This window comes from Acanthaster planci, linkage group LG07, assembly GCF_054643075.1.
Source record: "Acanthaster planci isolate LZ-2023a linkage group LG07, COTS_SCS, whole genome shotgun sequence".
In the NCBI taxonomy this organism is placed as follows: Eukaryota; Metazoa; Echinodermata; class Asteroidea; order Valvatida; family Acanthasteridae; genus Acanthaster; species Acanthaster planci.
The window spans coordinates 7443851-7471824 of NC_141783.1; the positions used below are offsets into that span (position 1 = coordinate 7443851).

The 27974-nt window shown below is 42.8% G+C and overlaps 1 protein-coding gene across 2 annotated transcripts in view; it reads right to left on the reverse strand.

The window, feature by feature from the left end:
* Positions 1-382: 382 nt before the first annotated feature.
* Positions 383-27974, reverse strand: part of LOC110989659 (polycystin-1-like) — a 61136-nt gene continuing 33544 nt past the window's right edge. For both annotated transcript variants that reach the window (XM_087139356.1, XM_087139357.1), the window contains 21 exons: positions 27304-27429; positions 25712-25832; positions 25186-25250; positions 24061-24199; positions 22542-22654; positions 21538-21757; positions 20032-20205; positions 18953-19230; positions 18412-18639; positions 17626-17727; positions 17099-17214; positions 16157-16322; positions 14819-15097; positions 14284-14451; positions 12992-13351; positions 9869-9998; positions 7558-7802; positions 6490-6661; positions 4612-5522; positions 3978-4166; positions 383-3231 (listed from right to left, as the gene is read on the reverse strand). In XM_087139356.1, coding sequence (XP_086995482.1) covers positions 2917-3231; positions 3978-4166; positions 4612-5522; positions 6490-6661; positions 7558-7802; positions 9869-9998; positions 12992-13351; positions 14284-14451; positions 14819-15097; positions 16157-16322; positions 17099-17214; positions 17626-17727; positions 18412-18639; positions 18953-19230; positions 20032-20205; positions 21538-21757; positions 22542-22654; positions 24061-24199; positions 25186-25250; positions 25712-25832; positions 27304-27429 — 4617 coding nt within the window. In that variant the 3' untranslated portion in view covers positions 383-2916. The remainder of the gene's footprint in view (positions 3232-3977; positions 4167-4611; positions 5523-6489; positions 6662-7557; positions 7803-9868; positions 9999-12991; positions 13352-14283; positions 14452-14818; positions 15098-16156; positions 16323-17098; positions 17215-17625; positions 17728-18411; positions 18640-18952; positions 19231-20031; positions 20206-21537; positions 21758-22541; positions 22655-24060; positions 24200-25185; positions 25251-25711; positions 25833-27303; positions 27430-27974) is intronic.

Here is a 27974-nt window from a genome sequence, read left to right on the forward strand (position 1 = left end):
CTCCAAATAGCCTGTGTTTACTTCATTTTATAAACCGAACAACGGGGATGGCATTTTTATGATACACTGTAGTTGTAGAAAATATGTGAATGGGGGGATGGTGTCCATTTCCCACCCCATCCCACCCACCCAGCAAAAAGGAAAAAAATATCTTGATATAAAATGAGGAAAAGGCTACTTTAAGAACCACTGAATTTCCCTTCTTTCCCAAGGTGTGTTGAGAGACTCAAAATTTAGCCCTTTTGTATAAAAGGGCGCAAAAAGAAACACACAAAGAGAATCCAAAGTCTTGTCCCCATCTCCCTCCTAAAAATGTTGTTCTTGATTGTACTCAATAAATTTGTTTCATTTGCCTGAATGAATCCCAAGACGCAAGACTAACTTTAATTTATTCACAGCTCAGACGGTCTTATTTGGAAAACAGTGAGTTGCTCAAACATAAAAAAGAATGATTTCTTGATCTAAATAAATATAAATAAAATAAAGTGTAAATAAATATAACCTCATCTACATAAATGCACATCACCACAATGCACAAAATAAAGTAGATTTAGTGACTTAATATCTCTATGGAAATGACTTCCTATTTCAAGATGCATTTTCCAATACATAAACTTAATTTTTTCTAGAATTTTCTACATTATGAGTAATAACCATGAGTAACAATGTTATGAACCTTACAATTGGCAATAAATCAATGTGAAGACGATTTGTTTCCTTAATAGTGCATTTTGAAAACTGTTTTAAACATTGAAAAGTTAACATTGTTACTCTATTTGGTGTATGTGATATTCGATTTGCAGAAATGTATCCTCTGCTGATGGTGAACAGCAAGGGGTGGATTTTCTTTATTTTTTACCTGAACCACAATAAACGTCTCTCAGTATTTTCAATTGAAGTACTCACTATGAACATTAAGTTGAGACAACTTGTCTGACCTCATTGAAAAAAAGTTAGCAAAACTATTTCAAACAGTGACAAACTTAGGAAAACTGTGTTTCAACCAAGCATGTGTGAACTTTTTGCCCCAACTGTAAGTAAAACAATCATTTATTTTCATTAGAAATCACTGAATATAGGTGTACATGGTCCATGCCTTATAAAGTACTGAATGAACAAGAGTTGTGTTGACAAAAATTTCCTCAAATTGAATCAAATGTTATTTGTGGTATGACAGCACTACAAACATGTATCATAGTCATAAACATGTATCTTTGTCCAGGTTTGTTTACAGTTAACATACACGGTGCAAATTAATAGGCTGCGGTTACCAGGATTGTGACACACTGTTGTGAATATCAAATTAATAGGCTGCAGTTACCAGGATTGTGACACACTGTTGTGAATATCAAATTAATAGGCTGCGGTTACCAGGATTGTGACACACTGTTGTGAATATCAAATTAATAGGTTGCAGTTACCAGGATTGTGACACACTGTTGTGAATATCAAATTAATAGGTTGCAGTTACCAGGATTGTGACACACTGTGTGAATATCAAATTAACAGGTTGCAGTTACCAGGATTGTGACACACTGTTGTGAATATCAAATTAACAGGTTGCAGTTACCAGGATTGTGACACACTGTTGTGAATATCAAATTAACAGGTTGCAGTTACCAGGATTGTGACACACTGTTGTGAATATCAAATTAACAGGTTGCAGTTACCAGGATTGTGACACACTGTTGTGAATATCAAATTAATAGGTTGCAGTTACCAGGATTGTGACACACTGTTGTGAATATCAAATTAATAGGTTGCAGTTACCAGGATTGTGACACACTGTTGTGAATATCAAATTAATAGGTTGCAGTTACCAGGATTGTGACACACTGTTGTGAATATCAAATTAATAGGCTGCAGTTACCAGGATTGTGACACACTGTTGTGAATATCAAATTAATAGGCTGCAGTTACCAGGATTGTGACACACTGTTGTGAATATCAAATTAATAGGCTGCAGTTACCAGGATTGTGACACACTGTTGTGAATATCAAATTAATAGGTTGCAGTTACCAGGATTGTGACACACTGTTGTGAATATCAAATTAATAGGTTGCAGTTACCAGGATTGTGACACACTGTTGTGAATATCAAATTAATAGGTTGCAGTTACCAGGATTGTGACACACTGTTGTGAATATGGTTTCAGAGAAATTTCAAATCCAGTTTCAGTACTTTCAATCCAATAAAAAATTGTCGTCACCCAACTGAGTTTTCTTCCAATGCTCATTTTAAACATCTATTTTCAAACTGAAAACAAATTATCTGTGCACTAAAACACAAATGATGGAACTGACATAAAAACGAAACAAAACAAAGGTTTACAGTAATATATGAAACCAAAAAACCTTTCAGTGAATGGAAAATTAAGGTAATGCCTGAATTTCATACTCTACATTCAACGGAACCATCAAGTCAAAATGGAATTTTTTAAAGGGTTTCTAACTTCCTATGTACACACCTAAGTACACATTTAAATGTTTATCAGTGGGCTGCAACAACATTTGCTGTAAGATTCTTTGAAATCAATCGTCTGCCATAGGAATGCCTGTACAACTTATACGATCTTGCTCAGTCAGTGAGTTTAATCACGCATGCTAATTGGTTTCTTATGGGTCCTTTAAAACTAAACAAATTGGTTTACAGAACCAAGTTCTTCATTCAGATCCTTACAAGTATGGCCTTACTTAAACCTGAAAATCCAAGGAACCTAATAAGTCCTACAGGTTCATATCCTTTGCCTCAACTCAAAAAGGAAATACCCGACAGTTTTATATCAAGTGATATACAGTCAAACACAGTGAAACCATAACAGAGCCAGTGTTTTTATTCCATGGGTAGTCTTTCTCTGGAATCTATCAACCTACATACATCTCGATCTCAAGACTGATAGCCAAAATCTTTTTTCTTTAAACTGAGATCGTCTTCTTGGGCCCTTTTTCCTTCTTCCCGTTCTGTCCCATGCCACGGATCACCTCGTCGAAGCTCTCATGGTTAAAGTAGATCTTGGCGATGGAGTTGAGCAGCTGGTCCACCTTCTCGGGGAACTCGTCCATCAGGTCCTGCTCCTTCTTCGGACCACCGTCCTCGTCTCCCTCGCCTGGCCTCCTGTCCCCGGGGATGGCCGGCGGCTTACCCAGCCCCGTCCAGAGCTTCAGCCGCCTGATCATGAAGTCCACCATCTCGTACTCGTTGGACTGCTTGGAGATGTCGGCGTTCACAATCTGGCGGGGCAAAGAGAAAACAAAAGTGTCATTTTCATTGTATAATGGAACACAGGTTTGAGGTAAAACAATGTGAAATCTCTTTTTAAGTGAGTGAGGCTTCGAAGAGAACTGGTGGATATGACATTGTGGAAAGTCTGCTCCGTCTGCTGTCAGGAGACTGTAGGGATACCAACTAGGAGAGGGCTTACGCTGAGGAACTGGAAGCAGTGAGGCATAGAGACGATGCGACTGTAGAGCCCTGGTGAAGTAAGTAATGCATCCAGTGATATGAGATAGTGGGTACGGTCACTCTAGATTTGGTAAGGAGATCCTACATAACACCACAATTTAAAAATAAAACTTACTTTTGGGTGGACTATTAACCCACAAAACCTCAGAAGGGTTGGGATTCTGTGTTAGAAATTGGACGATGTTAGGTTACATGCAGGTAAATGTAAGGGATGCTAAATTTAAACAGCCAGCTGAGCTATTTTGCAATGCGCAGCGTTGAAGTCTAGTCCATCACAAGTCTCCTCACAAGTCTAGTCAAAAGTCCATTCATTAAACCAGTCACTAGTAACAGAGTGAAAAGTGACAAAAAGAATGTTTTTGTCACGGTTCATTTGAACAGCTTGCAGTGTAGCTTGGGTGTGTAGGAACTGGAGATGGACTTGACTCGAATGCTGGCAAATGTGCAGCTCTGCCTGGGCTTCTCCTCTATCCTTTCCTTCCCTTAAGAGAGAAACGTTGGAAAAGTCTTGTACCTTGAATGCTTCATTGATGATGGTCAGGAACATGTTGATCAGGATGTAGCTCATGGACATCATGAATGAGAAGAAGAAGAAGGGGCCTAGCGCCTTCTGGGCACTCATCAGCTCCTTGAACTTAAACTTGCCCAAGATGGCAGCAATCAGTGACTCGCAGGTGTAAATGAAGTCGGAATAGTCGTACACCTGGTGGTTAGGACAGCTAAGAATGCAAATCTAGGACTTTGGACTCAGTAGATGGCCCTATATGGTTTACTCAAAGGAGCCACTGTGTGAGGACACCTGCATGCATGTATGAGCATGTTAATCCTTAGGCTAACCTGAGAATTAAGGATGTCCACGAAACACCGGTGGTGAGGATGGTGCATGGACGGGCCCAGATCCACACAACACAGGGCTGCCAAGTTTGACTAAGAGCTGAGTGTGCCAAAATTGGGGACGGAGTACAAAGGCCTAAAGGCATTGGGATTGGGGGCTCACATGTTAATTACATTCTCAGGATGAATGACATAATTTTTTTCAATTATCTTCCAAGAAGTGTTTGCTAAGGAACAGTTTCACAGAAATAAGGTAGTACCAATGGGCTTTCCAAGATCTAGCGAGCATGTGAGAGAAGCAGTAAGGTACTTACGTTGCTGCCGAATATCAGGTAGAAGGCCGTGGCAAAAGCAAAGAAGACAATGCCAAACATGATGCCAAAGTACATGAGGTCTGATGAGCAATTGTGGATGGTGCTGGAGAGGACCCCAATGCGACGGTTGAAGCGCAGCAACTTCAGGAACTTGAGCGAGGCCAGGAACACGATCCAGCCCAGCATGTAGCCCAGGAGCTCATTCCAGTACGCTATGTACTGCAGCTTGATGTAGCGGTAGCCCCCTTCCTTAAGCCTGGCCAGCAGGCCATTGGTGACATAGAGGCGGTAGAAGTAGATGATGGCCGCCCCGACCGAGAAGCCGATGATGGCGCACTCCGTCCAGTTCCAGAAGTTGCGCAGATACTGCCGCCGCTCCCGCCGGGCGTTGCGCACCTCTTTGACGATGAAGAAGAGGATAAAGCAGAAGAACATGACCTCACAGATGATGCGGACCAGGCCAAACCCCTCGGCATAGGTCAGGAGCCGGATGATGTCTACCCGGTGTGTGGGCTGGCCAGCGCCTGTCTGGAGGAACTCGGCTGTCAGGCAGACCACGGCGAAGAGGTTGACGTGCGGGTTATAGCAGGAGAACTCAATGAAGACTGCCCGAGTGTAGCGGTCGATCCACGTCTCGTTGTACAGTCGGCGGAACATCTGGCGCATCTCATGCTGGGAGCCGTCCACAACCACCACGTAACCACCTCCACCATACAGTGCATGCTTCCCCAGGAATGGGTAGCCCTCCAGCTCACTGGCTGGAATATACCGATAACTTTCAGCTGTCTCATCTGAATCGTTCACTGTTTGCCAGGCTCTCCCGTAATCAGCTGTGTCCTCATTGAAGAGACTGTATTCCTCATTACATTCAGGAACAATCTCCTCAAAGCTCTCATGGACGTCACAAAGACCTACAGAAACAGTTTCATTATATCCCCACCCTGCTCAAGTAATGGTTATGTTTTGATTTAGACTCTACTTCCACAGCTAAAGACATTCCAAGCAAACAAATAACAGTCTTTGGGAACCTGCATGAAAACAGCCCAGCGACACGAACTTCATGGGCATGCTTACAGTTACGGTGCCTTTCCATATGTAGGTCTTTTGGGAGCATTGTCAGTGTACACAATGCATTTATGCGTTTCACATTCATGGACACAAAATTGACTCTATTAACATAACATACGTGTGCATTGCATTCGGCAGTCAGAAACGTCCTGGGGAATGATGCTGACGTGCACATGGAAAGGTGCCTTTACATAAACTTTCCTGCTAAATGTAGGGGGAAAAGTGACATGCAGTTATGATTATCTACCATGAGGGAGAGGTTTCTTGAAAACCTATTTCACATGGGATTTTCATAGAGCAACCCTACATGCAGTTTACAGCCAGAAGTCGAAACAACAAAAGTTTACAACTCATGAGTTCAAGGTTTAAGCATGAGAGAAAAAAAAGTTTTACCCCAACAGCATCGGGAATAGAAGTGATATCAATTTTCTCACCATCTCATCAATGCATCATTTTGTGGTGCAGAAGCTCTGCCCAACTCTGCCTCCTTTTGCCAGACTATGTGAAAAATTATGTTCATTTTCAGAGCCATACATGGGCAGATCTACTACCAAATGTTTGTTTTTATAAGAGCCAAAAGATCTGGAAATTTTCTTGGTCATTCTGAGGGGTGAAGTGAAATCTTGTGTTTTTGTGCACATTTGGAAGAAGGGAAATGAATTAGTTTCAAAAATTTCCTTTCCCTCGTCTTCCAAAACACCCACCCCCTAAAAAAAACTGCTCCATTTAGGGATACCATCACTCCTCCTTAGCCCATCTAGATCTACCAGTGGAGCTACCTAGCTCCTCAGATTCCAGCAGTTGCCTCACCTGGCTTAATCCGGAGCTGCCTCATCACCACTTTGCCCAGGATGAAGGACTGACGGTCGCCAAAGAAGCCAGCCTGGTGGGGATCCACCTTACCGTTGTACCACCGGTCAGCATAGAGGTTGGGAACCAGACCAGTGTCTACCCACCTCCAGAAATGTTTGATTCCACTGACCTGCCACCGCATCATACACAGACTGTTTCATTTTCATCATCATTTTTGAGGGAGCTTAATAAATGCCATTAGGGTGGCAGTATAGCACCCAGTTGAAAGTTAATGTGTGCTAAATAAATATGAATAGGTTGAGATGGGCTTTTTTGACATAGTGTGAAAACCTGGCTTGATATTAGTGGTGTATGTATTTATAAATTCACATTGAAAAAGTATAAAGGCCGATTTAATACTTGGAACGATGGCCAACACAAACTTACGACGTCAGATCACATGTTCATGCTGCAAATTCGCAAAAGTTGAACACATTTCAACTCAAGCCAATGTCACTGGAAATATTTGGTGGGATCGTATTCACTTTGATTTAGCATTTGCCTGAAGTGTGAACCAGCCTTAAATGCTATTTTCCTGTATGCCCTTTTCTTTCCCTCTGTTTTTGTTGGGGTGGATACAAGAGCAGTTTCAGTCTATTCCATCGCTATGCAATTGCTGTCTTACATTCTTGAATGTGATTACATTTAAGCCGATAATAATCTGGAACTAATGTTGCTTAATGGCATATCCAGGTCTTGGTTCAGGGAGGGGGCAAAATGGATTTTTTTTCATCAATCAAAGACAAAGGTGGCAGTACTATTTGGCAATGAGAATTGTTTGACTGGAAGAAATTCTAATAAATTTTCACCCAATCTCATTAAGAATTTGTACAGATTGACCAGTAGCGGAAATAGGGTTTTTTCAAGGGGACACTAAATGTAATGGACTGCAGTCTGTTTATATGTGTTTACATTTCAGGATTTTTAGAGGGGGTAGCACCCAAGGGGACCCAGCTTTACACTGCAGGGGAGGGGCATGTACCCCCATGTCCCCCTCCCCCCTGTAGTTGCACCACAGTGACTGACCTTGTTGAATGTGTTGATACCATCTCCGTTGTTCAGCGTGTTGACAAACTGGTCCTTCATGTAGAAGGCGAAGGGGTCGACGTTGCTGTAGCTGAAGACCATCAGCGTCCAGAGGAAGACGATGTAGAAGGCGATCTCCCGCAGGATGTTGTACATCTTCAGCTCCTTCATGCGCTGCTCACGGATGCGCTCTAGGTCGGCCGGATCCGGGGGCTTGTAGGCGATCTTACGCTGGGTCGGGGAAGCTGTGTGAGAGTTGGGAAGGTCGAGCGAGGTTGGGAATAAGCAGCAGCCAACTTCAATGAAACAGTCTGTAACTCACATGCCAGTCAAATACATGTAACTTAGAATCTGGTGTTGTAGTTGAGACTACCACGAGACCTTGGACAAGACCCGACACGAGACCAGTCACAAGTAACAGGGTAATGACATTAATGAATGCTGTCGTTGCATTTCATTTGAATATGTATGTAGCAAGTATGACCTGAATTCAGACTGGAGGTCTAGTGTTGGTCGATCCTGTGGTGGTCTTGTGATGATCTACAACATTTTTAGAACTTATGATAATAGTTTCTTTTGTACAACACACCGCATCTTATTAGGCCAAACAAAATAACAGTTGTGCTTCTGGTTATCTGCCCCAACCTAGCAAGTCGCCCTGACCCTAAACCTTTTTATTGAAAAGAAATAAAAATTAAGAATACTCTTGCCAACCCTCATGCTTATTTCAGGGGTGTGAAATCCCCACTTTTTTGATGAGTATGCCAAATTCCATTTTCCACTGTTTTGCCATCAACAGGCTAGATTTTCCTAATTTTTCTTCCTTGCCTATCAGTGCCTATTTTTCCGTTATTTCTTTTTCTACCAAAGCAACACAACGGCCAGGTCAGACTTTGCACGTCCTTGTTCGGACACCGAACAGTAATGGAGCTCCCTAACACACGCGACTGAATCTACTGTGCTTGCATATGTACAGTACGTGTACAGTGATATGTACATGTATCTGTGTTCAAAGCATAAGCCTTGTGTGTGAACAGCATCCTGGGACCATCTGGTCATTGTGTTGTGATTAGCTGCCAATGAAACATCAATATTCATATATGCGTAGGTGAGACTCATTACAGCCGTTCTTGCGTGAGCGAAAGTAGTGACTAAAAATCTCCACTCTAACTCACAGTAGCACACATTTCACTGTGAATTTACGCCTTGAAATAAGGTTTAGGTTAGTACGTTTTGGCTTTCACTGATAGAAGGTTTCATGACAACTGACATGGGGCATGCAAAGTTACGTGCATCGTTTGTATGAGCTTTCAAACAATTTTTTGGACATTAACTTATCAAAATGTCAATGTAACACAAATGTTTAATTGTCCGATGAGGCTCTAACTTGGATAGCCTACAATCTTTGACAAGACCAATCCTCAAGTTACAAATCTGCCAGAAAAAAAAACAGTGGATGGAATACAGACCATCAAAATCACTTTTTAATTAACAAAAGAAAAAATTCCTCACCCTAAAATTTTTGACCCAAAAACTTTAGAAGAAAATGAAGATACTACTCACCTACCCAACCTATTTTTTTTTCAATGTAATAGGAAGCACAGCTGTTATTATGCTTGGCCCTTGTAAAATCTTGCCAAGAACTTTACACGTTTAAACATACATACTGTTAAGACTAGAGTTATGTTACCAGTCTTTAGCCAGTTGAACAGTTTAAGTAGGATCCATTTCAAGCAGCTGAACATGGGCAGGCATTATGTAAACAAGTATTTGTGTCTGGTTTTGGGACAATCATAAATTAAGCACTGAATTGGATCCATCAACTTGGAACATTTTTTCATTTGACTTCAAAAGGAAGGAGCAAGTCTCACAACGCTCTCAAGGGTAGCAAGCATTCCTTTAAACTGAACAGGAAATCGCTGCATTTCTGGTATTTCAACGCTTTCTGGTATATCTGCCCCAAGCTGAAGTGCACCCCCAATCGGCGAAAGAAAGACAGGTGGTTACAGGCGGATTCTTGCGCGTGTTCTGCATGTATGCAAAGACCATACATGTAAATTAGTTACGCGTACTCTGTGTGCTCCGCGTCAAACATACATATACGCCGCATGGTGCGCAAGTATATGTTCCTATGCGGTGAGTACCAAAAAAACACGCCCTCTTTTGTTCCGCTCGGAGGGAAAAGTCTCGAGCAATGGCTTTGCCATATGCATGTGCACCTCAGTTACAAAAAAAACAAAATGAAAAATAAATGAAAAGCTGTGAATGAATGTTAAACGACATTACTGAGGTCACCCATGGATGCACCTACAAAAGTCATGCAGCCACATCTCGTCCTTGCCCAGCTCCTTGTCCTCCTCATCTTCTTCCACATCTCCCTCCTCCTCGTCAGCGTTGGGGCTCTTGATGATCAGCGCGATGAACATGGCCACCAGCAGAATCTGAGAGAGCAAGGCAGACACGGGGGCACTGATGATGCCGAGGAGGTTAAGGGGTTGTGCGTCAAAATTGGACAGCCGAATAGCATAAAGCTGATGTCAGGAATTAGTGTTATATCACGAGACCAGTTATTGGTAGCTGACTCTACCTTTCAAAGTTTTTGAAAGTGTTTTATCGGGGAATTCTGAAATGGAGCCCGGCTTCATAGATTGCTAAGACAAGTTTATGATTTGAAGGTTTGCGTAGTGGGCGTAGTAATAAGAGTGCAGGTTGGAGGTGGCACAGTGTGAATGCAGCACCGTTACATTGAATCCTACTGACCAAATCAAAAATAAACCTTGCATCATGAGTCTGGATGACAAACAAGTGATGCATTTTATACAAATTTCATGGAACGGAAAAGAAAGGTGTGTGGGGAGGGGATCAGTTCCATGAACATCAGTTTCTATCTTGGACTGTGACAGTGAATGTCAGTGAGCTAGTACTGGCCAGGATTGTGCTTGGATTTAAATGTTGGAGCTTTGGACTTTTAAGTTGTGTATTTCAGGTCACTCACTTTAGGTAAGCACTTTAGGTAAGCACTTTAGGTAAGCACTTTAGGTAAGCACTTTGGGTAAGCACTTTAGGTATGCACTTTGCGGGACCGACTTGTTTATTTCTTGCTTGTCCAGTTTAGGTGAATTTCCTTTTTAATCTTTTTCAATGGGCAAATGGGCTTGTTAGATTTGCCCTTTTGCACTGTGATTGAATTTTCTTGCCACTTTTGCAATTTTTCCCTCCAACTAACCTTCACAATCATGACCTCCTTATCCATTTTACCCCACTGTAAAATAAACATTTCACTTTCCTTATTCTGTGGCCATTATTCAAGTTCGGTTTCCTTCCATAGTGAAATATCTACTTCGGTGTGCGGAGAATCGAGCCAACAATGCTAATGCCCCAGATAACTTTATGAATGGCTTACAAGCGATTGTACAAACCCAATGCTCAGTGGGAGTTTTAGCCTTGACAGTTCTTTGAATACGTCTCCCTCCATCAGTTTGTTGGGGCAAAAGTTGGACTGTGTGCCACAGGCCCTGCTGCTATTGTATTGCCCAAAACTGACTTCAGGAAATCCAATTACTGAGCAGTAGGATTAGACCACTGGTCTACAGTTATTTGACCTTGCTTAATCCTCTTATCACAGGTGGCTCAATGGGGATTAAAAGGCAGTGTCCTTTATGCTTCTTTTCTATGTCCTCACAAGGTCAACTTCTCTCATGATTTTTTGCCTTGTAACTATAGGCGAGAAGCAAACGACAGCAAACTGCCAAAGGCACCGCTTCCTTTGAATGCTGCCTAAACACACAAGTGCAACTACTAACCGTGGGCTAATGCATATCCAGACTATTAGGACAATATTACCAGAGCAGAGTATTAAGCCGACTTAAGCCGAGGGAAGGATAAAAGTGGCCAGCTTGAAAACATTTCAGCCCTCAAAAGAAACCCCATGGACGACGTGACCCGTGTATTTAAAGCTGTGTCTTGTCTTAGAATGGCAAACCAAGGTATCATATTGTACAACTGCCAGGAGATTCAGATTTGTGTACTACATCTTTGTCTATTCAATCAAACTTACGAAACAGTAGTTACGTGTATGTTTGCTGGTATCTCCAACACAAATGACGCTCAAATGATGTACATTGAATTGAAAGAATGTCAAGTGAAAAGTAGACGGATGAAAATGCCTCCACTGCTCTCTGTGTCATTTTGCTGGCACACTGCGATAATCAGGGCCATATTATCCAATAGACACAGAAGGCCTCATGCATACAGAAAAATTTGGGATTGACAAAAAATTTGGAGGGCCAAAAGATACCACAGTGCATTTCTTTCATTTCAGGTTCAATGTTGAACATTTTCTAGCTAGTACATAGCTTACTAGTATAGGTTTAAGCATCAACATCAAATACAGTGCTTATTAGCACTATGAAATTATTGCTACTGCTATGACTGAGAAGGCCAACAGAACACTGCCGCCTGGGGCCAACTGAACCTACAGCTTAGTCAGGGATTTAACAAGGGGGGGGCAAATAGGAGGGCTGGACCTGTTAACTGTGATGGTCACTACATGTGGACTTTCAAAAAGCCTTTTGCGGGTTAAATTTGAATAAAATCTGGTACACTAGGCTATCTGGTTACACATAAACATAATAATTGAAATTCTCCAGACTAAAGACACTGTTGCTATACCTTGTGATTTGGGGCAAGCTTTGGCATAGCGACCACCATCTCTGGAATGGACCGATTGCTCTGTGCACTTCTTATCCATGGAAAATAGTGAACAGGTGCGAGGTGTCTCTTATGTAACTAAGCAAAAGCTAGCCCAAATAATCACGAGGTATAGCAACAGTGTCTTTAATATGGAGAATTCAAATTATGTTAATGTAAATTGAAAGAACTCAGAGCACCAGATCTTATTCAAATTTAACTCACAAAATGCTCATTCACCTTATAGTAATGCACTAGTTTCAGTGACAGTGCTGTGCAATGTTATAGCATTACATGTACTTCAAAATCATGCCAATGACAGTACATGTCGTGTACAAGTTTTTCAAAGTTATTTCCGCATTCTAAGCCATGCGCAAAAATGTCATACATTTTTACACACCAAAAGTTGAACGGTCACACTTGTGCATGGAAAGTTAACTGGGTCAGTGGTCCAAAAAGTTGTGTGTAGTGGGGTGTTAGATGTCATTTTCCAGGGTCAACCAACAAAGAAAAATTAGGGTAAACTTGAGAATTTCTTGTTCATTGATTCCATTTATTAAAGCAAAACACATTTTGTTTGAAAGTACCCACAGTATTCTTGGGTACTGTTCTTGTCTCAGTTTGCCATACATTTATGGGGGGGGACGCAGGGCGACTGGGGACCCCCCCCAGCTACACCTCTGTCTATACACTCAATCTGGCCTTGACATGATGCAACTGGAACCAAATGGCTAAAGGGCCTCACCTTGATTGGCTGGGTGAACAGGATACCTGTGATGAAGGAGATGACCAGCGAGGTCAGCCACTCCTTGGTGGTCTGATCGCCAAAGCTGATACCGTAGAAGACGGTGAAGACGGTCGCCGTGACGATGGAGAGGATGCAGAGGATCCAGCCGATGATGACCACCCACCAGGGCAAGGAGAACTTCCTCTTCTTCCTTTGAGCGGAGGGCTTCTGGGGTGGATTAGAGGCGGTGGTCCGGATCGTGACGATGGGCGCCTCGTCCGCCTGGTTGTCCAGGAGGTTCGCCTCGGAGCGCGTGCTGATGGTGTCCTCGACGTCAGTCGCTGGCCTGTTCTCCATGACCACATGAGTGGGGGAGATCTGCAAGAGAGATCGCAGGGGTCAGCAAAAGCATTCAATTAGCATCTCAGGCCCAGCTTATTTTGGAATTATATTAACAAGTGTAAAAAGAATACTCTTTTTCTAGATCATACCCCAAACCTCTACTATAAAGGGCGAACCGGAAGATGATCATGATTTTTGTGTGAGGTATTGTCATCTTTGGATAGCATCCATGGCAACAAGACGCCTTCTCCACCCCCCCACCCACAATACCATTTGCCCACTCAGAAAAATGATACCAAAATGGATGGCTCCTAAAACTTATAGTTAAAGGGCCCACGGAATGGATTTCTTTCAATGCAATCTCTTATAAAACGTAGGCTACTTATGTGGTCAGATGGGCCTTACAATCCTTATGCAGCCTGTTGTAAGGCGTGTTAGCCTTTTTTAGCCCTGAAGTTCATTTCAGGCAGAAGCTTCAGCGTAATCACTGAGTCAGCACCAAAAGTTGCTTGACTCTAAGGGTTCTGCTTTGGTCAATTTCTGTTTTTTGGGGTATGCCAATCAGTAAATTTAAAGCAAACTCAATGCCAAAATATTGTCAATGGGACAGTGTTCATTATACTGAACGGAAAAACCAGAGTCTGCATAAATGTCCTCTCAGCAACAGCGCCGCCAAGATACCTCCAACCAATCCCCACCCCAGGAAAAACTATCATATGAGGAACATGTAATATGTGAATGGAACATTAATGTAGAAATGGACATAGCTAGAGGAGACACTTATTTATGGGTTGTATCACAAACAGCATTCATGATGCCTAGACGCTTTCTGTATATGTGAATTGTGGACAGCTGATAACTTTCAAAAAGGTTCCTCAAAACCCTCCGCCAGCGAAAGATTTCTCACTACACTGCCTCTCGTGCGGAGTGAAGACCGAGGTTGTTCACTCCTGGTCATCGTCTCTTACCACATCCTCCTTGCCAACTTTGTACTTCTTCCTGAGTTCCTCCTGTTGCTCCTTGATGATGCGGCGGTGGGACTTCTGCCTCCTGCGCGGCCGCACCTTGCGGAAGATCTGCACCACCAGCAGGGTGATGGGGAACACGATGATGCTGGATTGGACGCCAATACTGATCTGTAGATTTGGGGGAGGGAAACCAACAAGGACAGGGAAGAAATTAATGACTCACCAAACTAGTTGAAACTGAGACAATGCTCGATCTGTTCCCCCAACTGACTACTTAAAGCCTCTGTGTGTATATATCCTGTAATCCTGTAATACACTGGCTTTTCATCCAGGGGAAATAGATCTTTATTGCTCTGGCAATTGCAACAATAATACTCCTACATTCCCCTTGAAGCCATCTCGATTTGAATAACATTTGTCTTTGATGGTGACAGTTCACTGTCGCCCAGCACAAAAAGTTTTCATGGAAATGCACGGAGCACAGTGACTGAACCACAGTCCACACTCAAACTTTCTCTAAAAGCTTGGCAAATACCTGAGCTGGGGACAGGCTGAAGGGTCCAATGTTGATGGCGCTGGAGGAGGTGGCCGGCGGGACCACCTTGTACCACATGATGTTGACCAGCATCTCCAGCCACAGGGCCATCAGGCAGCAGGCCGTGCGCTGGACACGGGTGAAGCGGCTGCCCACGGGCCGCAGGAAAATGGAGAACCACAGGTGGCCGTCGTTCAGGTTCTTACGGGTGTGGCTGGAGAAAACGTGGCTGAAGCCCTGCATCTGCTCTCGGCCGGCCACAGGGAGCAGCCTGTCCACCTGCAAGGGGAGGGGGAGGTTAAGGATAGTGGTTGGGGGGGGGCATGCAGTGAGCAAGGCCTGTAATAGAGTCCCTTCCAGAGCCGTGTATAGAGAGCGTTGCAATATGAGTGTCACCATTGTTGGAAACAAACTGGTAGGTCTATGTGCCAATGCCCAGCACACCTGCTATGTAGCTCTACTATGCTTATAATGAACAGCCATTTTGTTTCCAAAATCTAGGGCAGGCGCTACTCTATGTGCAGCTGGTCCCTTCAATTTTGTAGATGAGACCCTAATACGACCAGACACAAGCCCTGATGCAAGACTATTCACCAACCACACATAACAGGGTATTCAGTGACAGGAAATGCTTTTGTGGCAGTTCATCTTAAAAGCGTACAATTTGAATTTATACTGGAGATCTTGTGTTGGTCTTATGATGAGTGATTGTCTTAAGCGTCTTACTTGCAGCACAGCCCATCAAATGTCAAGTCCCTTTTCAACTCTTAAGTCCTTTAACAATACATGTAACCTTGTAACAAATGGCTGTACTCGGAACAAAAGACCGAGCTGCTAGGCATTGGCAACATTTTTTCAGTTGTCAATAGCGGAGGAAATCCGTCATTGTTTTGAAAGATTATCCCACTGTTTGTGGCATTCAGTGCTAGTGGATTACCACCGGGGACAAAAGTGCTCCAGTAATGAGCGATATAATACCGCTTGCACGCTAATCTGGTCCCTATTGAACAGATGCCAGCAGTGCACTATGCCAGTTTTGGAAACAAAAGAAAATTACATAACACCGCACAATCTGGGCTCGTTTTACAAGGCGGCAGGCCTGGCTGAAATATTCGAGCATCAATAGATGTTGTCTGTCAAATTAGAGTAGCCACCAGACAGTCATTTGTGTGAGTGTAAACATCCAGTAAATGAAGTTACGAATTTTAAAGAATTTTGAAACAGAAAAAAAATGGAAAATCACCCAGCCCAGCAGAATAAACATGGATAAACATGAATGTGACTGAAACTGTTTATCAAATGTCATGGTCCATGAAATAAAGAGATAGGTGTTTTAACCTGGCCATCATCGTCGACCAATGAGAACCAGCGATTGGCGATGAAGTAGAAGCGCTGTCTGGTTTGCAGGTCCCGCACAGCCGCGTAAGACAGGAACCAGTTCTGCATTGCGCCTTTGCCCGAGTTGTCGTGCCAGAGCCGCATGTAGTTCAGTGTACCCAAGGGTCTGAGGTGAGGAGGGAATTCCACACTGCATTCTTCAAATATACTTCCAAGGGTTTTGAGGCCAGTAAAATAGGCCCAAAATGCTGACCAAATTATGATTTGCAGTGTCTCAATGGACGGTTTGAGGCCCATTCACTTGGATGTTCACAAAACTGAAGGGGTTCCAATAAACCCACATGATGAGTTCATGTTTCTCAAGGTATTTAGATGAAGAATGGAAATCATTTCTCCAACTCAGTGGAGCGATCTTCACCAGTGTGAGAAGTCTTAAGGCCACTTTTGGGTGCGGTCATTATTGCAAGTGAATTTCACCTCAAAATTTGGTCAGGGAGTGAAAGATGGTAAATCCAGCTTTATTTTGATGTTTGTCTTAAACTTCTGAGAAGTCTTACAGATTTATGAAGTGTGGGCATTTGTCACTATCCTAGTGTTACTTTAGTCTGCAACCCTTGGATGGGTTTCAAAGCTCGTTTTAAAATAATGGAGATATTTTATTCACTAAGTCTATGAAGTGAAAATATGTCAAAGTAACAACTTAACGCCAATATTTTCCTGATAAATTTTCTGCATAGAAAGCTACCTTGAAGATTAATGTATCAGAAATGTTGTATACATACACGATGTAATACATTATTGGACAGTGCGGAATTACCACTGAAGTCCCAAGTGAGAATAGAGAGGGAGGAGAAGGGCTGTTTCCGCCCCCCCAACCATCCACTCTGAGGGATCTACAGACCTTGCCAAGAAATGGGTTATGTTAAAGAGGCCATATCTGACCTGGGCACAGCCATGACAAAGCGGTCGATGGAGCCCGTCTGTAGGATGGGGCGTTTGTCATCCTCAAACATCCTGACCTCCGTCTCGTCGTCTTCGCCAGACAGGATAAAATGCACCTGGCAATTAATCCGCATACAGAGATATAGATGAAAAGTCTGACCTATCAGAAATTTTGCACACTGATCCACATTTAGAAGCAGAATTTATTGACAAATGTCCTTTTTCTATTCTGCAAAACTGAATGCGGGCGCGACATTTACATACACTGACGTATGCTTCAAATTTAAAGTGAATGACATCCTTGAGAGGTGACATTACTGAAAATTGTTTTTTTTTGGTGCTTTTTGCAAAGTGTTAATTTCTTTTTGAAAAATTCCTTGGAAAATGACCCTCGCACGAATATTGTAGGTGCAGGTGCATTTACAATCCTAAGTAACCGGCAAGAAAAAAATATGTATTTAGCACGACATATACAGATGTTGTCAAATGGTCAAAAAAAAAAGACTGCACAGTAGAAGTCTCTCTACCTTTGAGTCGGTGCCGGAGCCTTTCCATTGCCCTGTCATGACCGCTATCTCATACAGATACTTGTCCTTGGGCTTGTTGTCAGCCAGTGGGGTTAGTCCTTGCTAAAAATGCAAAGTATTGGTGACTCTATCATCTCTGAGGACTGTGCAGAGATATGACACACTGGTATAAACTGCAGATGCTCCCTGCAAAATAAAACCTAGGTTCCTGTACCTACGAGGCAATAAGATTCTATAACCGTGTCAAAATTGTGACAATCCCTAGCCTAGCGATGGGTTGAAGGTTGCCATTTACTTGACTTATAAACTTTGTTGGCAGGTGAAGGATAGTCTGTGGTGACAGGCCCTTGTCTCTTGGTACGCTAAGGGTTCGTCATGGGTCATCTCACATGACAATAGTAATGACCTAGTCCATCAAAATGCACATTGAAACTTCAACACCTGAAAAACTGCATTTTGTTGGGAGGGTATGAAAATTGAATTTCCAATGCTACATTATGAACATAATACAAAGAGTGAAATTCTAAAATAAGTTGGGCCTCACAAATTTCGATGACTTTCGTCAGGTTTGCAAACCTCTGCATCTATACAAGCCTGAAACTAACAATTAAGCTCAGGGACTTTTCCGTTTCTGTTGAGAGACAATGTGATGGATTTGTGTGTATTCAACAGAAAATTGTTCGCAAGCAATATGGCTATTTGCACCCATGAACCAACACTGTGGCCTGTTACAGGCTACATATATATATAAAACCTATGTGTTGGTGCTCTGACTAGCAAACTGACCATGATGATGTCCTTCCTGTCCTTTCGCCTTGCCCAGATGAAAATGAAGGCAAAGAGCACGTAGATGGCGATGGTGGTGATATAAATAGTCAGGTTCTCCAAAAATCCTGCATTGTTGAAGATGTACTCAAAGTCAAGTGGAGTTGGGGGCACTATCCAGGTGCTGGCAAAGTCAGTCAAGTGCCTGGAGAAACACTGGGTCAGGTCCTTGGTGGTCTTGGGTCCAACCTGACAAATGGCGGGAAATATACAATATATTGACTGCTGCTCAGGGCAAATATTGAATTTCCTTGCTTGTTTGCATAAAGACCTATGATGTATTTCAAGCATGGGTTACCAAGCAAAATTGACCAAGGGTTGCTGATCAAACCAAGCAACAGGTGTATTTTTTGACAATAACGTCCTATCATGACAAGCGTGTCCAAATTGCTCAACTGTGTCTGAATTTACACACTACTCTATGGATAGTAGCTTGGGAAACAATCCATAGAGTCCTGTGTAATTAAAAGCCGTAGCCAGGCTATCCGGACATGGACCTTACCCTGACTCCCTCGGTGGACCATTCCTGAGTCAGGTTGTTGAAGTAAGCACAGCCCGAGACATACACGCACAGCGTGTAGTTCCCCGTGAAGTTGAACACCCGGTGCATCCTCAGGATGTCATCCAGCACCTCCCGGGGGCTGAGGTGGTCGTCGAACACTGTGTCGGGCAGGTCCCCCTGGGGGGCCTGGGGGAGCTCCACGATACCCAGGTAGTAGGTACCCGTCCGGTTGGCGATGTAAGTCTCGTTAAGGTAGACCGTGTAGTCACTGACATTGGCTGTGGGTACGGGGGATGTGGTAGGGGATGAGGGATGAATAATGGCATTTGAAATGAATTAATGACTCAATAACGTGAACTAAGAATACACTGGTATAGAGGGCGCTGCAATGATCTATTCAGAGGGACCAAAATGCTACCCCGCTGGCTGAGGCATGGGTAATATAAGTTCTGAGCAGAATAGTTAGTGTTACACTGACAGTACAAACTAATGGTGTTAAGATGAATCCAGCGAATTTCCACTGGACATTCCCGATGTCCCCCTTTAATGGTGGAAAGCACTGTGTTGGACTTTGTACAGAGCAAGTGCCACAGAACAGTTGCGACAAAAGTTTTCGCGACGCTCACCACCACTGGCGGTGGTTGCTGTAATTTACCAGTGTGGCGGTGCTACTATGATCACTGGATTCATCTATTGGTGGGGAGGACTATGCTACCAACTGGCAAAAGTTTGTGACACCCTGACCTTGCAAGGACAAAAAAAGGGGGAGGTGTCTGAGCAACTTGATCCTGCTTTCACCCTCTATGAACAGTGCTGTAGTCAGGTCCCTCACAAGTCTATGATGGCTATACACGGATTCCGTGGATACAGTGGATCTGTTGCCACGTACCAAAGAAGAAGAAGTCCCTTCACAAGACCAGTCATAAGTTACAGGATAAACAGTGAAAAAGGAATATCATCATCACACTTCATTACAGAGTCTTGGAGTTTACTTTGTCTTGGTTACAACATTGTCTGTGTAGGAATCTCAAATGTAGCGGAGGGAGACGGGTTTCCCCGGCAGGGCTCTTTGCGCCTACCTCCCAGGCTGATGTTGTAAGGTAGAATCCACAGGTGGTCGTACTCGTCCCTGGACGGCGGGTGCTTGTATCGCAGCAGCAGGCCGTACTGCACGCTGAAGAACTCCTCGGGAAGGACCTCCAGGGTAACCGTGGTCTGGTCAAACGGGACGTGGAACGTGTGCAAGGACATGCCTGAGTGAATTTTCAGGAGAGAACTGTGCACTTTGTTACAACATACTTAACCTGTGGAAGGGGATCTGATATTGCAACTCTTCACTGTTCTTGAGCAGTATTTTCACTCTTTCTGAATGATTATATGGGACCAATGATTCTTGTAATGTAAACCATTCGAGTTAACTTAAGGGCTGAATTAAGGCCCTTTATGGCTTTGGATTGTAAGGTAAATTCGGAAAACATTAATAAAGCTCCCTTAGTCAAGTGCACGAAAACCATGACAACCGTAAAAGAAACGAAAGCAAACTAAGCCGACCCGACCAAACACAACCCAAACAAACCAATCCCATTCCAAACTAAAACCTATATCAAACTCAACCCAACCCCACACAACCCAACCCAACCCCACACGACCTAACGCAACCAAACCAATCTCATTCCAAACTGAAAACCTATACCAAACTCAACCCAACCCCACACAACTCAACCCAACCCCACACGACCTAACCCAACCAAATCAATTCCCATTCCAAACGAAAACCTATACCAAACTCAACCCAACCCCACACGACCTAACCCAACCAAACCCAACCCAACACAACCAAACCCAACCCAATCAAATCCAACCCAACCAAACCAAACACAACACAACCAAATTCAATCCAATCAAACCAAACACAACATAACACAACCCAATCCAACCCAATTCAACCCAACACAACCCAACCCAACCAAACCCAACCCAATCAAATCCAACCCAACCAAACCAAACACAACACAACCAAATTCAATCCAATCAAACCAAACACAGCATAACACAACCCAATCCAACCCAATTCAACCCAACCCAACCAAACCCAACCCAACCCAACCCAACCAAACCAAACAAAACACAACAAATTCAATCCAATCAAACCAAACACAACATAGCACAACCCAATCCAACCAAATGCGACCAAATGCAACCCAACCCAACCCAACTCAACCAAACCCAACCAAATCAAATCCAACCAAACCAAACACAACACAACCACATTGATTCCAATCAAACCAAACACAAAATAACACAACCCAATCCAATCCAACCCCATTCAACCCAACCCAACCAAACATAACCCAACCCAACCAAACACAACATAACACAACCCAATCCAACCCAACCCAACTAAACCCAACCTAACCCAACTCAACCCAAACTCAATCCACTCCAACCAAACCAAATTTCTCCCTATTCTACGTGTAGTCAGGTGCCAGGTCCAGGCTACGCAACCCTGGACCATTAGAATGCAGCAAAACGAGGCTTTGGATTGGAATGTGGCAAAAGACAGGTTTCAATGGCACCAGCCGTACCTGACTGACTGGTGGTGTTGAAGTTCTGCTCATAGCTGTGACACTGGGGTGTCTTGCTGTTGGGCCGCGGGATCCAAATCTCGATCTCCTCCAAGGAGTCACCAATGTTGATCTCCTTCCCGTTCTGGTCTTCAAACTTGAGTGCCATGATGTTTGACTTGTCCGAGATGCGCTCACTGCTGTCCATGTAATTGTAGTGGTTGGTCAGGAACGAATTACTCTACCATGGAAATGGCCACAGAACTACATAAACCCTGTTGTCTGATTGGCAGTTGTGGATCACATGTCATCCATTCTAAAATGGTGATCATTTGACATTTGCAGTTCACAAGAATGTTGTACCATGCATGAACTAACAATTTTGCATTTGTGTCTCATATGCCAACTGATATAATGTGCACCTTCTCTAGAGAGTTTTGAGAATCTATCAGCAAGGTGGAAGGGCCTTTAAATTAATGTAAATCTATTATTTTAATATTGCTTTGCTGCACGGCATTGGTAGTTCAAGACTTTTCAGTAGATGGTTTCTATATGTCATGATCACACATTTTCTAAAAAGTACACTGAAAAAATTTGCTTTACATGCAGAAAAAAAAGAAACAATTTGAATTCGACAAATGAACTTAAAAATACTGTGATTCACTCATGCGTAAACATAAGTAATACATAAGTACATGCCACAAATCCACATACTTTACGCCTTGATCAGTATGGCTGTACCTCTGAATGAGACTTTGTATACTCCAAGCATAAGCTTTTTATGTCACAGATGAGAATAGATGGAATGAATAAAATTTTCTTCAAAAATCAGAGATTGGCTTATAAAGTACACTCAAAATTTTGGGAAAATGAATCTTTTACTTGAACTCTTCACGCTATTTGTCTGCTTATCTTACACTTCATCAATGGATGGTTAAAATAATAAGCAAACTATAAGTTATTGGAATTAATGACAGGTACAATGTCAGCATTGCAACAACAATTTCAGTGGAATTTCAAGGTACCTGCACATCAATGATTTCTTCCTTGTCGCAGTCTTTCTGTCCCTTGAGGGAGCACCAGCTCGGGAGATTGAAAGCGCCCTCACCTTCCTTCACTGCCATTTGAACTGCTACAGCTGAGGGTTCAGACATGTATAATAATGTGACACGATTGCTATCAGTGTTGTATTCCAGGCCATCACAAGTCCTGGCAAGTCCCTGCAAGTCCATCACGAAGTCATTCAGTCCTAAGCCAATTCACAAGCAATTCCAATGAACAATGACAAAAGTATTCGTCTGTCACTGTTCACCCTGTTACTTATGACTGGCCTTATGAAGGGACTTGTGACTGGACTCATGAAAGGACTTGTGATGGACTCAACTCCAGCACTGCTTGCTACAACGCCCACTGTGCACCCTCCCAATTTGACCGGCTCACCAGACGAACAAATATAGTAATACAGGATACAGTTTTTGTCACCTCCGTGGTAGACCGCAGTGTTACCAACACATACACTCAGCTCTATATTTTTCAACTGAGCAACTTGGTAATCAATTACATGCTTGCCAGTCAAATATTGGCCAAGTATTTCTGTGTGGCTTCCATTTTAATCATATGACTTTTTAAGCAAATCTGAATGCTTAACATGAATCTTTGTAGTTGGTGAATTTGGGCTGGTTCCTGCACACAATTCTTTAGTGACATATCAGATCTGTTAAAATCGGGATGCAAAAAACAATAAAACATGTTTGATTTCATCCGGTTTCCTGTGGTGCAGTCAGATTGGCCTGTTTTGTTGAGTGCACCCTTACCTGTTGATCTGGTGAACCAGCTAAACTGCAAGTTTAGCTTTAGCACAGATATCTGCTTAACACAGCTAGTGTTTGCTTAGCAAAATAAGATGAATATTTCTTGTAACAGATTTATCACTGACCATGCCCAGTACCGCAATTTGTGCGGCAACATTTTCTGCTATTAAAGTCCGCATGCTAAAACTCATTAAAATACTCAAACTCATATATGTGCTAGAACTCACTCATGCAGATGAGCGATAGCAGAGTTCTGTACGGCAGGAAATATTAAACACCGTGGTTTCCTATGGCATCTTTAATGCTAGAAATGGGAAAACTGTGCCGTAGGAAGGTAAACTGTGTTTAGAAACTTGAGCATTTTCTTTAAAAGATACCGTGCTGAGACAGTGTGCTCTGGCCAATCAGCAGTCTTATTTGTTATGACATCACAGATTGACTGGCGTGGTTGAGTGCTTCCTGGTCATGCCTTCTATCCTACCCAAGGGGAGACGTTAACTAGGGAAAGTTATTAATATAATGATTTGATGATTTTGACCAATCACGCGTCTGCTTGTTTAGTTGTTTCCACGGCTCTTATGAAGGAGGTGATGGACCTGACTTCCTTCTGAGCACACAAATGAATTTTTTGGCACAAAATGTTTGACAGCACTGAAAATACAGTGCTCACAAAACTGAGTTGAAGAAAGGAAATGTAATTCCCGGAAGATTCATGTATGTCTTTGAAATTTACCAGCTTCATTGCGCGACAACGTCATGCTGGCGGTCTTGGTTTTAATCAGGCTGGGGGGCTCTCGTGGGAGCTTGTTCTCTTTCATGATGTTGGCTACTTCTGCAATCAGCAGGTTGGTCTGAGACACGACAGAATGGGCCTTGGAAACAAAGCAGAATTGAAACCAGTGAAATAAAAGAAATCTAGGAACAAGAAGAGGATGTACCTGTGTTAACATCAAAGATCGTATAGCGCCAAAGGCGCAAGATGGATAACTCTGCCCAAAAGATGTAATTACCATGGGCGCCATTTGAGCGAGCAATATGCCTGCACAGTTTACGGTAATGCTTAGGCACAGGCTCACCAGGTGCACGTGCCTGCCGCAGCGCCTGCCCCTTTGCATTAATGTGCATTGTGCAGGCATATCGCTTGCTCAAATGGCGCCTATGCGATTACAACGTTTTACGTATATTTAAGGAGAAGTTCGCCATCTTGCACCACGTCGCAGCGCTACACGATCTTTGGTTAACATGGAGGATATTTTAACACTTTCCAGCAAACTCTGGGGTAAGCTCGGGCGACAACTATAGTTAACTGTGGTTTGGCAGACATCGCCCTACCAATGGATAGTTTGGACCATGTAATCAATCTTTGGAACCAGGCTGATTAGGGCTTGGCCACTCTGCTGGTTATCAATAGCCAATACAATGTGTCAGAACAGAGGGAACCAATCTGTGACAATAACTAAACAAGATGTCATGCATGCCGTGAGAGTTGCAGCTAACACTCAAAACGTGAGTGAGGAAGAAATTTTTACAAAATAATTCAATAGAGCTGTTTGAGTGAGACTGTATTTCAATTGTTAAAAAGCCGTTTAACGAGTGGTCGAACTATACATGTATTTCAAGCCTGAATTTGCCCCTGCAAGAAGTACCGGATGAGCTCTACACTGGTCCCCATGCCCGAGTAATTCCCACTAAGTTTGAACCAAGACAGTAGTGGAGTCATTAGTGCAATGAACCAGTCAGTATTTGGGGCCAAAAATAACACCAAGTTCATTGTGGAATTATACAATTGGGTAAGGGGCAAAGCAGATTAATTTGCAAATCAAAATCATGGAATAAAATACATAAACGGCACTGATACCTTTTTCTCTTTTTCCTCTTTGAGTTTCTCGGTGACAGTGTTTTCTGTAGTCAGACGAGACATGTCTGTAAAAAGGATGTCGGTACAAATATCAATTCATCTATTCCTTTTGACAATGATAACTAACCAAGTGGATTCCGAAAGACATATAATGTATGCACATAAATCATCACTGTGAAGTGCACCAGAAGCTTGTGTGAAGATGTTGAGGCATTTTATGCACATTCAGATGAAACGTGGTCAAACATATTTGACACTGTCATCAAGTGAACAAGTGCTTTACACACAAAGTCTTGCATACACTCTTACAAGAAGGCTGCACAACCTATCCACCCACTTGTTTAAGAATTGTTGCGATATTTTTTGCTAATTTTACTTGGTTTGCATTTGCTTTGCACCACCGCCATGTTATAAATTGTTTGTAATATTAGTTTTATAATTATCATCTACTGTTCCTCCACTGATAAGTAAAACAACTTGATAGCCCAAATATCCGAAACCTTTGGCAAAGGCAGATTCAACTCACCTTCTGATTGGACGATTTCCCTCTGGATATCTTGATTCAGTGAGGAGAACCCTCCGACTGAGCCTGACTCCTCAAACTGGTCCAGCAGCCACAGGGGCTCATCGATGGTCTTTGCCGAGCCCTGGAGTCAACAGGAAATGAGATGAATGTTAAAGACAAATGCAATGCAGTAAAACAGAAGTGTGTTTGAACAGACACCATGTCAGTGGCGTAACACGGGGGCAGGAGGGCATCCCCCACCCAGCTAGAGGAGTGTGCCCCCCCTCCTCTGTGTCCCCCCCCACATGTGCCGGTCCCCCTTCAGAAAATAGAGGAAAAAAATCTTGTGTCAATCCGCCTTGGTCATTGTTCTGTCACGGAACCCACTGATCACGAGGGCCCCCATAGCCTGAAAAGAAGCCCCCTAAATGCTTAGGGGGCTTCTTTTAACCTCTATTATGCCTCTGCTATTAACAGTTGATCATGGTATCTAAGGCATACATTGAAAAATGTGTACTTATGACAATCTGGATTAGGTTGAAAAATAAACCAACGCGCAATCATAACCATAAGCCATTGCTGAATTGGTACAATTCTCGCACAGTTCATAATGCATAAAAACAGCCTCTAATTCTACTAACAGAGTATAATTTTGACTCGCACCTTAAGTTTATAACGTGTGTGGCATGTACATGTGTACATGGATCATGCCACCTCAACGACAGCATTTCCTTGGACTTTAGACAGCATGTAAATCAAGAAGATGAGGGATCTAACGTACACGCTTTTATTCTGTGAATTTACATGCCTGGAACTGTTTATCTATGCCAAGTATGTGGCCTGGTTCATAGGTATGCATGTACTGCTGTTTAAAGTCTTGCCATTTTTAAACAGACATATCTTTAAACACATCTTTAAACAGTCATAACCCAGGAATCAAGCCTATGTGTACAGGGTGGCTCCAGTGGTTTCCTGTAGATAAATAAAGCACACTGTCCCAAAGTTCGAGACCTAGTCTCACCAATGGCTCTTCTCAGAGCCAACACTTCCATCTAAGGGATCGGAGTGTCTCATAATTCGGAATGGTCCAAATGTTCCACTCGGAATACTGCGATCTCATTCCAGAACTTTCTCCTACTGAGGAAACAGCATTCCAACGGGAACACTGTCTCAGCATTGTCTATACACAAAGCAGACCATGCCTAACTGCTATGTGGGAATGTTCCCATGGAATGCTAGTGTTCTACAGTGGGAATGGGCCAACGATCGTTCCTAACTTTCCAGATGCTCCCTCATAGAGATTGCTTCCATAGTGTATCCATTAGCAATACCACTGCATCCAAAAATTTTCCATGACTCTGACTCAAATCTCAATCCTTTTGCAGGTAACTGTTAATTTGAATAGCACCTTTTTCATCAAATACTTTCCTTTCATTATTACAAGCCGACATGCTCACCCCACAGACTCAAAATACAGAAGCTTGATTCCTAGGCATATAACACCTTGCAGTGTCTGATGCAGAAAAGAGCTACAACATGAGTGCTGTTCAATGGACACTTAAAAAAATGATGTGAAAAAACCAAATAAGCAGGTTTGGGAGGAGATGTCTTACCTCAAGCATGTTGGTGAGACTCTCATATATTGCCACCGACGTCTTGATCAACGTCTTCTGGTCGGTGTCCTTGGCCAGGCGCTTCAGCGTCCTGACCATCTTCCCGCCCAGATTGGTCATAGACGACTAGGAAAATAACGTCGAGTCAAAAATGTTACTACAAAAATAGACCCATGTGTAGAGAGCAATGTTGCTACTCCAAAGGGTGCTGGCTGGTTTGGCTGCACTTTCTGTGTACAAGAAGAAGGCAACACTGCCACATTGGACACCTTGGGACCTGAATTTTTTGGTTTGTCCCTTGAAATAAAAAACTGTACATGGATTTTTTTTTAAATTCAGGAATGTCCAAAATTTGGTAGAACTACACAAAGCTTCAAAAGGACAAACAGTCAAAGTAATGTTTTTTTGGGGGGGGATAACGTATGAAATCTACAGTGAATAAACGTTACTGAACTTCCACTTCTCTTTGCATTTTAGGGAACTTTATAAAAAATTTTAACAAGAGAAAAGCAGTTTTAAAAATTCTCAAGTTTTGAAAAAATCTGACTCCACCGAACGCAACAGAATTGCCAAGTGAAAGATGTCTACTGGCATGCGGCTTAATCAAATATTGGCTAGATGCATCTGGTTAGTCAAGCGAGTGTCACATTTGGACAAGACAGAAAAATGAA